Here is a 16171-nt window from a genome sequence, read left to right on the forward strand (position 1 = left end):
CTTTAAATATATTCTGCTCATATCAAATCTATCAAGTTCACAAAAACTGGAACTGCCTTCTCTTCTGGTTCACAGCAGAAGCCTCCAGCTGTCAGAGAAGGCTCTGTGCCATAACAGGGTGCTCCAGGCACTGCCCTGGGATGGTTCTGGCACCACTTCTGGGTGGGACTCCCCTCTGGGTCAGCCAGGGCAGAGAAATTACCTCTATAGACCCTATTATTCCCAAATAAAAGTGGACAGATATGCAGTTCCAATGGTCACTGCAAACATGGCTCTTAACCCAGCTCTGCACTTTGTGCATGACTCAGCCATGCAGGCAGCAGTGACCACTCCAGCAGCCTCCTTTCCTATTTACCCTCCCTCTGTTGCCCCTAGGAGATGAGGGTGGAAGCGAATGAAATTCTCTTCCACTATGTTTTCCTCCTGGTTTTCTGAAAGGAAAGGAACTGAGGTGATGTGTCAAAGAGAAGATGGCTTGTAGACCTGGAGCTGCAGCTGGGCTGTTCAGGCTCTGGGTAACGTGGCTGAGGGATGCTGACAGCATCCCCATCCCAAAGACCTGCTGGAGCAAACAAGAGGGGACTGCAAAGGGGCATTACTTCACACAGCAGGGGAAGCCCAGCCCTGCACACACCAGCCCTACCCCAGCAGCACACAGAGACCCTCCTGTTCCCAGCCAGGAACTGATCCCTCCTCCAGGATATCCAGGTCACCCCCGCCTGGTTTACAGTTCAGAGATAATGAGCTAAAAGCAACGCGATGCTTAAAATAAATGGACAACACCTTTGCACAAGGAGAGCTTGACTCCTCTTTTCAGTGCTCGCAGTTGCTTTCAAAGTGTTACTCATTGCATTGAAAACAAAACCAGACTAAAAATGTCCTTGTTACTGTATGGGAAAGGAAAAGAAGCAAGCAGGTGGCCTTGGCTGCACGATCCTCTTACCGCAGCATTGTTACTAAACTGAACGTTTACACAGGTCTGACAAATTGTTTGCAATGAGCATGTAGGCAGCAGTGCTACCAGATGTTGTTCTCCTAATATTTGCTATATTACATCACTGGATACTGCTGGAAAGCCAACCTGTGCCAAATTTGCTGAGGCCTTGGTTTGCTGTGCATGCATCTGCAGCTCCAGCGAGTTGAGCTCTCTCTTGGACTTGGGTGCACAGGATCCTCCTGAGCTCAGGGCTGTGCATGCACATGTGCTGCTGGTTTGGCAGCCACCCTGCACCACCGACAGCTATTGAGGCCATTGTGGACAATGGGACCTCAGCAGTGAGAGCTTCCCTCCTGCATCTCACCGTGAGTCATGTTGGGTTGTACCTCCCAAGGGGTCTGACCAACCCTAAGCTCCCTCATCCCAGCACCCAGAGAATGACAGCACTGGATGGAAATGCTTCAAGCACTTTGCTGGGGTGAGATGCTGCTCTTCCTCACTGAGTTTTAAACCAAAACGCAGATTTCCCACCCAGAGACCTGTGCTACTCATCCTCGTGGCTGTAGGCTCCAACATCAGCCCCAATGAGGCTGAGCAGTGCTCAAAAAGTGCTTAAGAACTCTAATGGAGAGGTCACAGCAAGTGTTTCTTTTTCTTGTTCTAACAAAGCAAATGCAAAGGTAACCCTATTTTAAACAAACTACCATCACCACATACACACACACACACAAAGATATCTAATATTCTCCTCCACCATATGGTGAATTCACTTTCTGCTCTTCACAGCAACATTCTCATTGGCGAACACTGGGCTGTGCAGCAGCACGATGAGGAAACTGCAGATCTCTGCCCTTAAGATCCTCTTCTTAATGAAGTCAAGAAGGCTCTGTTTAATGTATATTTCATTTCAAGCTTTCTTTCTCCCTACTTTCTAGGAAAGCATAATTTCAGTGACATTATTTCTAAACTATTCCCAAGCACTGTGTTCTTAAAGTATTCCCAGCTGTCTGTGACTTATCATTGGGCTTCATTTTTCCTTCCTATCCCCACCAGCATCCATAACAGCTGGGAGGGAACTGCAATTGCTCCTACAGCCTTATAAACCCGAGGCAACTCCAAGGAAGCAAAGAGAATACAGCAAGAATGCTCCTTGCATCCTCTGCACCACCATCACCTACTTGCTGAGATCGTCTCCACCTCCAGCCCCGTCACATAGCCTGGAACTCACATTCAGGATAAACCACCTGGCATTACCATCCCTTGATGACAAACATGAGTCACTGTGTTGCAGAGATGAATTCATACACTGGGTCTTCCACACTATGAGTCTTCCTGTGTTTCCAATACAGGCTTTGCATAAATATCTTTGCCCTCTTTGGCCATAAAGATTTGCATGTCCCTTGACATGCACCCAGATGTGATGAGTAGCATGAGGAGACCTGCAGCTTTCCAGCTGCCCTTCTCTTCTGATGCATCCCAAAGCCACCATCCCAAGGCACAGGCTTGGAAGTGGCATCCCGAGATGGCCAAGACAGCCACCCTCCTGTTTGAGTAGCTCCAAGGGATGGGTTCCAAGGAAGAAACTCAACCAGAAAACCAGCAGCCAGCCAGGACACCAACACAGCCCAGGCTACATCTTAGATGTTCAACCACAGAGCACAGGAGTACCCATATTTCACTTCATCTCTAATTTGAGAGATGGCATTCTGAGCTTCAACTCAAGTGACCATGAGTAACAACACCCTGCACACACAACTCCATTGTTGCTGTACATCTTCTGGTCATGCTGTGGTGGGATGCAGGCATCAGCCCCCAGCCAGGAGCCAGCCCAGCACCCTTCAGTTCCTTGGTACTGCAGATTAATCGGATGCTGCAATAGGAATAGATGTACAGCTATCTTAAGCATTCATCAACCTTATAAAGGTTAATTCATTAGCCTTTCTGCTTTGGAGACAGGTTCTGCTTTCACTTACACCTCCGCACAGTCATCAGCTCAGAGGAGGTCTCAGAGATGTAACCTGGGCAAATCTTATCAATGAATTCAAATCTTGAGCTAAATCAGGAGGAGGAATGGATTTAGCCTAATCCCCTCCAAACATCCATCAGCATCACCTGCCAGTTCTGCGGGATTTAATCTCCCTCTAATCTCTCACAAACAGTGGAGTATGTGGGGAGGAGACTGGGCATGCAGCAATGGTAGTTCCATCTCTCTCCCCCTCCCTCTCTCCTTCCCTCCCTCCAATCTGGCTGCCAAATCACATTAAGAAGCACTTAGAAATTCATTAAGGTCTCTGCTAGCATCATTTTCCAGGCAAACAACCAAGGGAGCCATGTGTGCTCCAATGGAGGTCCCACACCATTTGGGACAGGAGGAGAGATCCCATCCATCCCTGCAGGGACAGCATCCCCATGAAGGTTCTCAGGAGCTCCAGCCCTAATTGTAGTGAGCACAGGGACCGTGATGGGTAAAAAAAGAGGTGGAGATGCAAAGATCCTCGAGAAACCACTCACATACAGTGAACACCAACACTGCTGCCAACCCAACAGCATCAACAGAGACCCCAGTGCCAAGAATGAGCTTTGATACGCAGGTACCACACTTAGCGACAAGCTTACATCCCAGCCCCAAGCAACTAACAGCGTGCTTTCATGCTTCCCACTAAAACTATCAGCTGTGAGGGTGACGTTGGCTTTGATTGCCGTGGATAACGAGGCCGGGGGCTGCCGGCTCTGGGTGCTGTGCCAAGCGACCCGTGGCACGACGTGCCCGACGGCAACGCGGGCGCCAGTCCCATCCGCACATGCAGGAGCCCCAGCTCGGGGCGTTAGCGTGTGATTCGAGGTTTACATAACACTGCCAAACGACTTCTGGCAGGAACAATCGGTATTAGCAAGGGAAAGGAAGCATCCGGCGGAGCACTGAGACACCTCTCACAGCAGCCCCCAGGCTAAAGGGAAACATAACAACGCAACAGAAGCAACGCTTGGGCAACGGAGATGAAGAGGGGAATCCTCCATAGAGGGAATCTACGGAGCAGGGAATTCAGCTTTCCCTTTCTCACCTCCCTCCACACCTTTGGACCGTGCTTCGGTTGTGGCACGCAGGTCAAGCCTGCACCACTTTAACCACAGCAAAAGGAAAATGCGCTCCCGCAGGGCAACGGGCTGTGAGGTCTGAGCAGCTCCAGCTGAGCTACCTCGGCCCCGGGGCTGCTAATTGCGGAGCTCAATAGTGCTCTCGCAGGGATCCAATGTGCTCATCACAGCGGCCAGGCAGCCCCGAGCAGCCACACAAGCGTCGCGCTGGGCTTTTTAAGCTCGTTCAGCCTGGATGGAGCTGAATTATAAAGTCATAGAATTATAGAATCCTTAGAGTAGGAAGGCACCTTTAGGTTCCACTTTAGATACTAACAGGCTGCTCTAAGGTCACCTCGCAGCCTTCTCTCAAGGCTGCACAGCCCCAGCTCTCTCAGCCTGTTCTCACTGGAGAGGTGTTCCATCCCTTGGATCATTTTTATGGCCCTCCTCTGGATATGCTCCAGTCTATGTCTCTCCTTCACTAAAGACTCCACATCTGGACACATTGCTCCGAGTGAGGTCTCAAGGCACAGAACAGAGGGGCAAGATCCCCTCCCTCACCCTGCTGGCCATGCTGCTTTGGATGTAGCCCAGGATCTGGTTGCCTTCCTGAGCTGTGAAGGCACACTGCTGCCTCACATCCAGCTCCCCATCCACTGGTACCCCCATTAGTAATGATTGGCCTTGTGTTTGTCTCCAAACAAGCACAAAACCCAAAGGAAGCTGTATCTCCCTAACGGCTCCTCCAACTCCAAAGCGATGGCCACCAGTTTCATCTGTCCCTGTCTAATGCCACACTGCCACAGACTCCTGAGACCATCACTGCCAAGCAAGGGATCCCTTCCCAGCTGGCACCATCTCCACTCTTGTGACACGATGACACAAGATCCAGATCCAAGAGTTTGATCCTCCTCGTCTCCAAGTAAGATTTTACCATTTTCAAATTGCTGCCCATGATTTCCAGCTTTGGGAGCAAGTGAGAAGCCCCAGCTGAGCTTCACAACGTTGTAAGACAGCTCCACAAGACAAGAGGATGTTAAATCCACATTTTCCCCTTAATTCTTTTCCCCATAATTCACTTAGAGAGGGGAAAAATAGGAACTGGATTTATGGATTCACATGCATACTGGAGGACAGTGCTGCATAGGACTTAAAATGAACCACAGCTCAAGCTAGAAATGTTTCCATGATAACCTTGGATTTGCCAGTTCTGCAGTGATCTCACTTTGACAGTGTACAGAACCTCATGCTTAGGAATGCAACCCCTGTATCCAACCAACCCCAACACAGCAATGGGCTTTTCAAGGAGCTGCATGTGCCATTGCTGATTTCTTATATACACTTCCAGAGCTGCTTCCAACCTACATTTTATGATTTTAAACACATATTTGTTTCATTTGTGCTCTCATGGAAGTTCGATACTCCACTTCCATACTATAAATCATTATTTGTAGTATATGGTTACTCCTACCAGGGTTTTCTACCTGTTCCCAACAGAAGGTCACTGCATGTCGACCCTGTGTCAATGGCTGCAAGTGCATGAAGCTGATGTTGATACATTTAGATAGACAGCTGGATAGACAGTTGGGTAGATAGGCAGGTAGGTAGGTGGGTGGATGGATGGATGGATGGATGGATGGATGGATGGATGGATGGATGGATGGATGGATGGATGGATGGATAGGGAGACAGGGAGATATGTAGATGGATAGATGGGTAGATGGGTAGATAGGTAGGTGGACAGACAGACAGACAGACAGATAGATAATACTTCTCCCCTTTCTGAAGCCCAACAGTAGAAAAAGCTGCTTAAAACTGTTCTCAAAAAGCCCTATGCATCGGTCTGACTGAACTGAAACAGTTCAATCTCCCACATGTACAGTTTGGCATGGCCACAGCAAGCAGACAACTATCCACAATTCACTTGCCACCTTGATGCAGGTTGTCAATTAATTACAGAGCGTATGCCCCTGGTTTCTGGTTCACTCTGTGACCTGCAGCCCTCTGGGCAGACTTTTTATCTCAAGGAAAAACAACAACAACAAAAAAGTCTTACCACTTAATAATGAAAACATGACTCTGGCTTTCTTGGCATCTAATAAATGCTATTCTCAGCCTTAACAGATTTATCAGGTTTAAAAGCATCGCGTCGCCAACATCTGTCTGGACTGGAGGAGTCCAGAGTGTAACTCCAGCACAGGTCCCTCCACACCCACAGGCTGAAGGCAGTGACCTCACTGTCTGGCTGCAGGCTCGGCCCTGCTGGAAGGTTTCCTCCTGCTTCCAAGGGCCGTTTGATCTTCAATCAACAATGCTTATCAGCGGCGCAGGCTGCCAGCCATTCCCCTAAGTTCAGTATTTTTAACAGCACATTCTTCTTCTCCTTTGAATGCTATTTAGAGACAAGATAACGCATTGGGGAGAAGCCGTCTGCCTGGGCTTAATGCTGGCAAACAGAGCAGGATCCCACCAGGAGCAGCAGAGCCCAGATTCCTCCCAGCAGCATTTCTGCTTTTCCTTCTTCAGATGACAACCCTGTGCTTTCTGCACCCACCATTCAGCTCCATTCTTTTGGTTCCAACATAGGTTGGTTTCTTTTGTCTGCCCCAGCTTGTTTCCATGCTAAATTGGCAATTGGCATTGCCATGGAATCAAGCTCCCCATTGCCATCACCCACCCCATCCCCCCAGCAGCACCCTTCTGTTACAGCAGTTCAGCAGCTCCCCACAGCCCAACACCTTCCCAAGGGAAGACTGGGGAATGAACTGTTGGGAATATCCATCAGTGAAACCCTTTGGGGGTAGGAAAGCAGAATCCTAGAATTATACAGTCATTAAGGTTGGAAAAGACCAAGATCTTAGAGATCTTCTAGCCCAACCATCAACCCATCTTCACCGCCATATCCACTAACTAGTGCCCCTCAAAACCCATGGCTTCGGAGGAAAGGAGCCTCTGAGGAACCTTGGGAGGGCTCTGCATGCCCCACTCCAGGGACCCAGGTCTCAAGCAGTGGATGCTCAGAGCTCAGGATGAGCTGAGCCCTAAAGCCTGGGATACTCCAACATGAGCCACTGCATCTGGAAACAGAGGCCAAGGGCAATTCCTGTAGAGGATGAACAGCAGAGCCACAAAGCAGCCCTTATCTCAGGCTCTGGCCACAGGCACACAGCATGGGCTGCACCTCACAAACAAAAGGAAAGGCAGAGGATGGTGTGCTGGGAAGGGGAGAGCAGGGGCAGAGCTGCATGCAGACAGAAAGGGGATGGTGCCTGTGGGTGAATCCAGATGGAAGTGGATACTCTGAGTCACCAGGGCAGTGGGAAGGAGCTGCTGCTGGGATCCACACAGTCTGATACAGAGCTGGGAACTAGGTACCACCCCACCACCCCAGAAATATGGGGTGAGCAAGGGGCTGGGTGTTAACCCAACAGGAAAATATATACGTGTATATGGATAAAGCTCCCTTTTACACAGGCTGGCAATGCAGCCCCTGGCTCATCCCCCTTCCTCCAAAAGGTTCCTGAGCATCACATGCAGCCCCAGTGTGCACGGGCTCCAAATCACCCTTCAGAGTACCCACTGTGAGCAGAGGGCCCTGCTTTAACACTTTGCTCACAGCTGCCCAGCCATAGAGCTGCACACTGCGTCAGGAAGGGATTTCATGTGTCTGTGGAGCTCACACAGCCTGTGCATGAGATTATGGCAGAGGAGAGGGATTCCACCACGTAATGCAAAGGTTCTGCCGGCAGGCAAGGGTGGAGCCAGTGCCATTTTTCAATGGGATCCATCAGAACAAACCATCAAAGGAGACAATAGGAAGAAGGGAGAGGGGGTACAACGAGGGATGCGTGGGATTAAGATACTTAATACTGGCCTTCTAAGTGCAAACAAAGTGATTCTGCGCAGCTTCCAGTCACTTCTTTTGGTATAACAGCACTTGTTTCATTAAGTTTCGTCGTGAGATTCCCCTTCTCTGCTGCAGCTCAGCACCACGAATAAGCTTTAATTACAGTTAAATGTATGGAAGGTCACAAAGGTGGAACATCAGAGCTCAGATGTCTATATAGGAGTCAATGGTAACAAGGATGGGACCACCCCGATGCTCTGCTCCGAGTTCAGGAATGAAGAATTAAACAAAGAAGAGATTGGGAACGTGGCACAACGCAGCTTCTCTGGGTGTGAAATCATCAAGGAAAACACATTAGCAGCACAATAACTTCTTTTTTTTTGTTTTGTTTTGTTTTTTAATGTAGAGCTGTTAGGAAAACACAATTATGTGCTTCATTTACACTGAGAGATAGAAGCCAACTTCTGGTAAAAGCATTTCGAGCTCATTTTGTCAAGAAATAAAAGATGAACAAGCAGGATGAGCACAAAGGTGAAGGTAGAGGAAAAAATAACAGCCCCTGTTGGGGTCCCAGTGCCCACATTTCCAACCCAGCAGGAGCTGCTGGCCAATGAAAACCGAATGGGCCCCATGTTAAAAGTCAGCCTTCATCCCCAAAGAAGGATTTATGTGACATCACAACAGAGATGGCTTAGAAATGAATAAAAGAAAGGCAAAGAATATATTTTATCTTCCAGAATGGCAAAGCGGTTCCGGAACAGTGAGAAAGGGGCTGCGTTTATCGCTGCAATTTACAATTTACAGTCAAAATCAAAACAAAACAGAATGTTCTCAGCAATGTATTCAATCCATCAAGCCGGGCTCCTACCAGCAGCTTGGATCCCATTGCTGAAGGCTTCTTCAGTGAAGAAGACAGCAGAGCGCAGATTAATGTCCATCTCGTGACCACTGGACTTTAATTATCCGTAATTGATGGTGCATTGGCTAAATAGGTTTTGTCCATTATTCAGCTCAAAAAGCCCAGGGTGTGTGTGGAGGTGCAGAGCAGCAGGGTGCTGTTGGAAGGACATGGGATGGCACATGAATGTGCTGTGCTGCAGGAATGCTGCAAGGTTAAGGGCTCACCCCATCTGCATCCCTGTTAGCATCCCTGTGTTATGCTGTGGAGTCCCCCAAGGACTGGAGCATCCCCAGAGCCACAGCAGTGCTCTCCATAAGGATTTGGTGTCTGCAGGCTGGGTCCCCCACCTCCCCCCCATCAAACATTGCCCTCAGTGTTAGTCCAGCCCTGTGCTAACTGAGCCTGGCCAACCAAAAAAACAGAAGCCACCAAGGATGTACACTGAAATTCAGAAGAGAGGTGCAAATTCTCCCCACAGATGAGCTCTGAATTTGCAGAGGTTCCCTCCCTGCCCATCCCAGCTCAATGCTGGGACACCAGCCTCGCATTCTGGCACAGGTAACACTTGCTGCAGCACGCTCCTCTATTTGCCTCTGCACCCCAGGTTGAACCTAGCACCGAATGCAACCCTAAAGCTCATGCCATTGGTCCTGCCTGCAGCAGCCCAGCCAAGTGTGGGTTTTGCTCCTCTCCCCACACATCACAACCTCAAGCAGGGCTGGGTGCTCCAAGTGGGTCATCTGTGATGGAGATCTGGGCAGCCCCAGTGCCACCAGGGTGGCACCACAGCTCCTCACCAAACCCAGTCAGCACAGAGCCCAACCTGCTCCCATCCAGATGCTCACCCTCAGCTCCCACCACAGGTCTCCACTGAGGACAGGCCTCAGCACATGCTACAGGTGAGCATCTCTCCAAGAAAAATACAGGTAGAGAAAGAAAGGGTGCAAATATGAGTCTCTTGGGAGGCCTGGGTTGAACACACTGTCCCCATTTCACTGTCCCTTGAAACACCCCTTGTCCATTTAAAAATGGAAATTCTGCCTCACTGTAGGTACTCTTGTGGCTGCAAAGAGAGATCGTGGCTCGCTGTAGTGCATGGATCAGATTGGGAACCTCCCAGCAAGAACACCACGTTCAGATGGTGCACAAAGCACTTTGGGATGCTCAGGGCTGTGGCTCCAGTCAGGGCTGTGGCTGCATGTATCAGCCCCACATCCCCAGTAGGAAAACAAACAGCAAAGCCCCTGGGAGCCAGAGCTGAGCCTGGACAACAGATGTACTTAGGGCAGTGGGTTAAAGCCCCTTCATGGACTGCCTCACCTGCAGCATCACTTGGGCTCTGGGAGCATCGTGGGGAGCAGAGCCCATGAGAGCTCCTTACCCAGCTCTTGGGATGCCTGAGAACTCCCACACTTCCATACTTCACCCCACTTTGCAGATTTTTCAAGCAGAAAAGCTTTCAGGCAGTGATGTTTTGGCTTAGAATGGGAATGGGACTTTCTGAAGTTTCATACAGCATCTTCCATGGCTCTGAGGGTGCACATGTGCTCAGACTGCACACACAGCAGTGGGCATGAGGTCTCAGAACACCCTCGGGCACCTTCAGCCCATAGGAACTCTGCAAGGTGATGCCACAGCTGCAGGACTGCAGGACTCACACTGGGGCAGGGGGGGACAAAGTCAGCTCAGCTCACCTCTACCTTCTTTCCAGCTGCCTCACCCTGCAGACAAACGTGCACCGCTGCACATAAGCCAGTGGTGACACGTGGTAACTCAGAAAAGGTGGGGAAACTAAAAAGAAACAGAAAAGAAAAAGCACCCTGAAAAGGGTAAATCGCTTCCTTTCCTTCCCCCCGCCCAGGTTGTCTTAAGATCCACGGTAGCAGTGACAACAGCAGCATCTGGTGGCAGTGGTCAGTACCTTGGGTGCTCCTGCCGGGTGTCCCACGCGCAGCTCTCCCAGTTCAGCTCCTGGCTCCAGCCCTGCGGTTCCCTCCGGCCCCGCGGTGCCACTCAGCGCACACATAGGGCGGCTCATGCGGATCGATCACAGCTAATCCGGGCATCAGCCCAGAGATTCGGGGCAGCGAGGAGCTCCAGCACAGGGCTGCGTGACCCAACACTGGGGCAGGGGGTACCGGGGGTGGAAGGGCCCCGCATCGTGGGCCCGGAGAACGGGAGCACCGCGTTCACACCTCCGAACTTCGTGGCGAATTAGAGCTCCTAAAGGCAGTGGGATTGGGGTGGGTGCAGCTCCCAGGGGCGCTCCCCGACCGTCGGTGTCGGCACTTGGCCGCCCATATCCCAGCTCCAACGGGGTCGGTTCTCGAGAGCGTTTTAAAAGCATCGTTCGCGTTTTAGGAACAGCGGCAGCGATAAGAGAACCGTATGAAACCAACAGTACGTGGATGTAGGAGAAATATATTAGTTTCCTTTCTGGAGAACGGGGCGTCTCAAAATAAATGAGGGCTATTTAGGTTTACTACAACTTAACAAATAGAGACAAATAACCCAAACGTCAGAAACCAGTTAAATACACGCAATCAACACACAGAGCTGAATACCCCGCAGCCGGGAGCAGCTCAGTTTTCCTTCTGCTTCTCCTAAAGAGTTCGGCCCCGAAGTGTCACAGCGGCGGGACGAACCGCTGCCATCCCCCAGCCGCGGCCCCGCTGCAGTTTTGTCCCCCTTTTTAAACTTTCCCAGCTCAAAACGTCGGGCTTTGCCCCCCCTCCCCTCCTCCCCCCCCTCAGGTGTCCCTCCGCAGGGCTCTGAGTCCCGCAGCTCTGTGCTCCAGCGCCGCGATCCCGCACAGATGCGATGCGCGGACAACTCTTTATCCCCGCTCTCCGACTGTCTCCGCCTTTCCCTCCGGCTCCTCTCGGCCGTTCCTTACGTCTCCCGCAGCGCTCTCAAATATCCCCGCACCGCTAATTCCACTCCCCGCTATGAACGGGGATGGAGGATCGGGAGCCGACCGCGATGCGCGCAACGAGCGTGGTGAGGGGCGGGGGGGGACCCCAAGGGTGGGAGACAGCGCCGGACCCCCGCACCCATCCCTGCATCCCGAAGCAGCTCCGTTCCCGCATCTCCCGGCAAACGAAGGGTGCGAAACAAGGCGACAAAGTGCCCACCAACAACGACAACAAATGAAAAAGCGCACGTAAACCGCTCCGGGCGAAACACTCCCGGAGGGAAAAGAAGAAAACAAACCGACAGCTCCGAACGCGGCCGAACCGAGCGCTCCACGCAGCCCCGGGCGCTGCCTCTGCCCGACCGCAGCGCTCCGGGTGGCGGCCGCGGGCCGATGCGGGGAGGTGCGGGGCGAAGCGGGCGGCCCCGTCGCCCACTTTTCCGATCCCCTCCAGCCGCCGCCGGCACTTTTCCTCCCACCCGGCGAGAAGTTGCGGGACGAGCCGAGCCCGGGGTTAGGAGGATTTGGTGGGGGGTGGGGGGGTGGGGGGTCGGCCCGCTCCTCGCCCCCTTACCTTGTTGCAGTGATAATAATCCAGCGGCCCCAAGCAGGGGGGGTCAGCGCCGGGCAGGGAGCCCACGGCGGTGGGGGCGGAAGGGTAAAACCGAACGTCCATGCCGGGGCTGCGGGCGGCGGCAGGCGGGGGCTCCAGCGGGCATGGACCCGGCTGCGGCGGCGGCGGTGCCTCTGGCGCGGGGGGCGGGGAGAGGGCGGGCGGCGGCGGCGGCGGGGGGGCGGGCGGCGGTCCCCGGCCCGCCCCGCTCCGCACCGCCCCGCAACGGGGCCGCTTTGTTCACGGCGGGGCCCCGGGGAGCGGGCTGCGGGAGCGGAGGGCTCCGGGCTGCCGCACCAGGGAGGGGCCGGGGGAGCGGATCCCCTCTCGCCGGCGGTGCTGCGGGGTTTGCCCTCCTCCCGGCCGGGCGTCCCGCTGCCCGCTCCTCGCATCGTCCCGCCTCCTGCTCCCGTGCCGTCCGTCCCGACGGTCCGCTCGGAATGGCCCCAAAGCCGAGAGCTCGCTCCTGCCAGGTCTGAACTCTCGGCGTGCCCTCCCACCACAAAATCCACCCTGAGCCTCTGACATCAGCCCCGCTTCGTTCTCCCACCGGCCCCGCGCTGCCCATCCCGCACCTCGGCAGACCCCGCTGCCGGACGGACGTCGCCCCTTCGCACTGACAGCCCTCCGTCCCACCGCCGCTCCCTGGGGAGGAACAGCCCAGGGCTACAGCAGCGCCTGCACGGAGCGCTCTGCAAAGCGCCGTGCCATTCCCGGAGCCCATAAGCCTCCCGTGTGAGCCCACGCAGATAGGACAGAGCCGAAAGTGTCGCTTTTCCGGCGGACCGCCGCTGGAAATCGCCTTTAAACATCGTGGCTATGAGACACGGGTGCAACTCGCACCCTGAGCGAATCCGGGCAGCCCCGCTCTGCAGCTGGAGCACCGAGCTCAGCAAATGCACCGCCGAGCTGAGGAGGTTTCGAGGGAATGTCAGCTCCAGGAAATCAGTGCTTATGTAAAAATCGTGGCTCCCGTTTAAATGAAAACCAAGCGTTGAGCCTCGCATTGATTTGAGGATAAAGATCGATATGGGCACAAAACCGACTTCCCGTTCAGTATTGTTTCTGTGGAGCGCTGATCCGGGCAGGAAGCTGCTCCCGGGCCAGAGGCGTGATGTGGACACACACACAACGGTGTGTATCACAGCTTGCCCCCTGCTTTCACGCACCCAGGAGGGGCTGCCCCTCCCCCTCCTCTCAGCAGATACCGCACAGACATCCCAAATTCTGGGACCCATCGTTTTTGTAAAGCCCTCCCAAGAGCAGAAGCTGTGTATTGAGGAGTACAGAGAATGAAAACTAAGGGAGAGTCGTTGAAATAAAGGCACAAAGTGTATTTTATGATGCATTATTCTTGCTTGTTTATCCGCAGAATTCAGTAGTTAGTAAGCAGCCTTTGAGTCATTAGTATGAATTAGCAAGGTTTTACTGTATTGTTATCTTTATTAATTATCATAATCATTCCGTTTCATATATTTTAGAGACACTGCTCGCAGCACTACAGTTAAGGCTGAATTGGCTTTTTTTCACTCATAGCAGGATTAATTCTGTTGATTCCTGTAACAACTAATGCGTTTTGTCACTGAATGCTCAGCACTGCTCCTCACATGCAGCCCGCTTCCCTTGCAGCCCCATTCCAACCACCTTGAGGCACACGGGTTCCAAATGCTGCACCATTCCTTCATTGGTCTGAGCTTCTTTCCTCCTGTGGTGTGAGACCTGTGCTAGAGAACCTGTCCCCTCAGGACTGACAGTGCAGAGCTTCCTCCTGTGGGGAAGAGGAGGAGGAGGAGGAGGAGGAGGAGGATGTGCTGTGTGTGCTCCTGCCCTGGGTTGTACCCTGGTTGATCCCTGCTGATGTTCTGCTTGGGCAGCCCCTATCTGCAGCCTCAGCTCACCTGCAAGGAGCATTGCAGCAGGGGAAGAACTGTGGGGCTGTCCCAGCCCACCTACAGTGCCCATGGGGATATCTGTGGCCAGGACTTGGCTCTGGGTGGCTCAGCTTGAGTGCTGTCCTGCTCTTGGGTGCCCATTGGGATAGGACACTGGGGTCAGAGCCATTGCAGCCCTAAACAGGACCAGCAAATGAGCAAAGCCCTCAATCTTGGGCCAAGCACCTGAAGCCAAAGGGACAGGAGGGGAGGGCTGAAGAGCAAACAGAGCTGGGCGCATTGCTCACAGCACAACGAAGCCTGATATTAAAACATGGCCACGAACAGGCACTGTTCTCTTCATTCTCCTTGCAGCTGACTCCTCACTGGGCCCAGGAGGTCGGTCCTTGCCTTGGCTGGGCTGCTGAACGAGGAGCTGCACACATGGCAACTCTGATTTCATGCCTAACGTTAATGCTGCGACAGAAAGAGCTGGGTGATTATCTCAGCAATCCCGTTTAAGCTGCACCGACTCCTCACAAAGCAGAGAAAACTCTACAGTGAGTATCTCTAAATATGAGGCTAAACCTGAACGATCCGAGTTTCAAAGGTCTGGAAGCTGGGAAAATGGACTGAAGTGATGGGTTCCACTCTTTGTTTCAGAGCCGTCCTCCAGCTCCCATCCCTCTTTCTAACACTGTGTCTGAATTTGTGACGTACCAGCAAAAAAGCCTACAGAAATCATGTTTAAAGTAATTGAGCACTCTGCAGTTTTTGTTGTTCTCAAATACCAGTATCCATTTTTTTTCCCAGTGTTATGTAATGCTCTGCTGGCATTTTAGTCCCACCCCCAGTTTACGTCTGAGGGCCATTTAATTCAGAGCCTCACTCCTCATTTCTGCACGGAAGTGTATGTATGGATTCAGCAGTTCCATCTCGGCCATAAAAGTGCTGAACAAATGGATAAAAGTGGCTGCCAACGAACACAATGCAAATGTGTACATTAAAATGCAATGAAAGTGGATTAATTAAATCCACATCGCATCTGGATTTGCGTGTAATGCAGTGCAGAATTCAGTGTGAAAGCTTCTCGTTACTTTGAGATGGGTTTGCTTGGAGGAGATGCTCACTCAGCCACGCGGGTCAGGCTCAGTTCCACCCCCCACCCAGGTGAGCTGGATGTGACCCACAACTTGAGGGTAGAAATCTGGCATTCCACACTGCTTAAAACCGAACGTGGAATCGCAGCTCAGCTCACAAAGCAGATGGTATTAGGCCTTCTTTCTGGCATTGGGTTTTGGTACCTGTCCAAAAAATCTTCTTGACATCCTTTAAATGCAGCTATTTAACCACCTGTCACTTTGCTTTGGATGCCCATTGAATTTCTGACAGGAAAAACATTATTTTGTCTGCGCGTTATTTCTTGCCACAAGAAACGCAGCTCACGTACAGCAAAGTTTACCCATTGTGTGAAGATCTGTTTTAAAAAGGAGGAGAGTTGTTACACGCTACCGAGGCAATTACTCCGTAATTAATGTCACTGACGGGATAAAACACTGCAGAAGCCCAAACAGAACCAAACAAAACGCTCTCACATGTGGCAGGGAAGAGCTCAGGGCGCTCACGCATCCACTCGCGTTGTTCTTCTGCCCCAAGTGGCACCGTGTGTGCTGCTGTCACGCACAGCCTGGCGGATGCTCGGCACTCAGACCCCAGGGCAGGGAGATAATGTAGGTACAAAGGAGAGTTATATGGCCATGTAACATATCTCCATCTCTACATAGGGAGGTGGCACCGGAGCCACTGTGGAGCTTTGGGCTGTCTCTACCCAGCTCCCACCTCAGCACATTGAGCTCCATCTCACCACGTTTATAATTCCTCCAGAAAAAAATGTAAGCTTTCCTCAGGCAAACTGTAAGCAAAGACATGAACCGCATCCAGGAGTGTAAATACAGGCGCTGTCGTGCACAGATGGACTTCATAGATCTCACCCGAGAGAGAAGAGGAGCC

The 16171-nt window shown here is 52.3% G+C and overlaps 1 protein-coding gene across 1 annotated transcript in view; it reads right to left on the reverse strand.

Moving 5' to 3' along the window:
* Nucleotides 1-12427, reverse strand: part of TOX2 (TOX high mobility group box family member 2) — a 101609-nt gene extending 89182 nt beyond the window's left edge. The window contains exon 1 of the mRNA XM_015881385.1: nt 12252-12427. Within this exon, the coding sequence (XP_015736871.1) occupies nt 12252-12353 (102 nt within the window). The 5' untranslated portion in view covers nt 12354-12427. The remainder of the gene's footprint in view (nt 1-12251) is intronic.
* Between the last annotated feature and the right edge of the window lie 3744 nt (nt 12428-16171).

The sequence above is a fragment of the Coturnix japonica genome, chromosome 20 (genome assembly GCF_001577835.2).
Source record: "Coturnix japonica isolate 7356 chromosome 20, Coturnix japonica 2.1, whole genome shotgun sequence".
In the NCBI taxonomy this organism is placed as follows: Eukaryota; Metazoa; Chordata; class Aves; order Galliformes; family Phasianidae; genus Coturnix; species Coturnix japonica.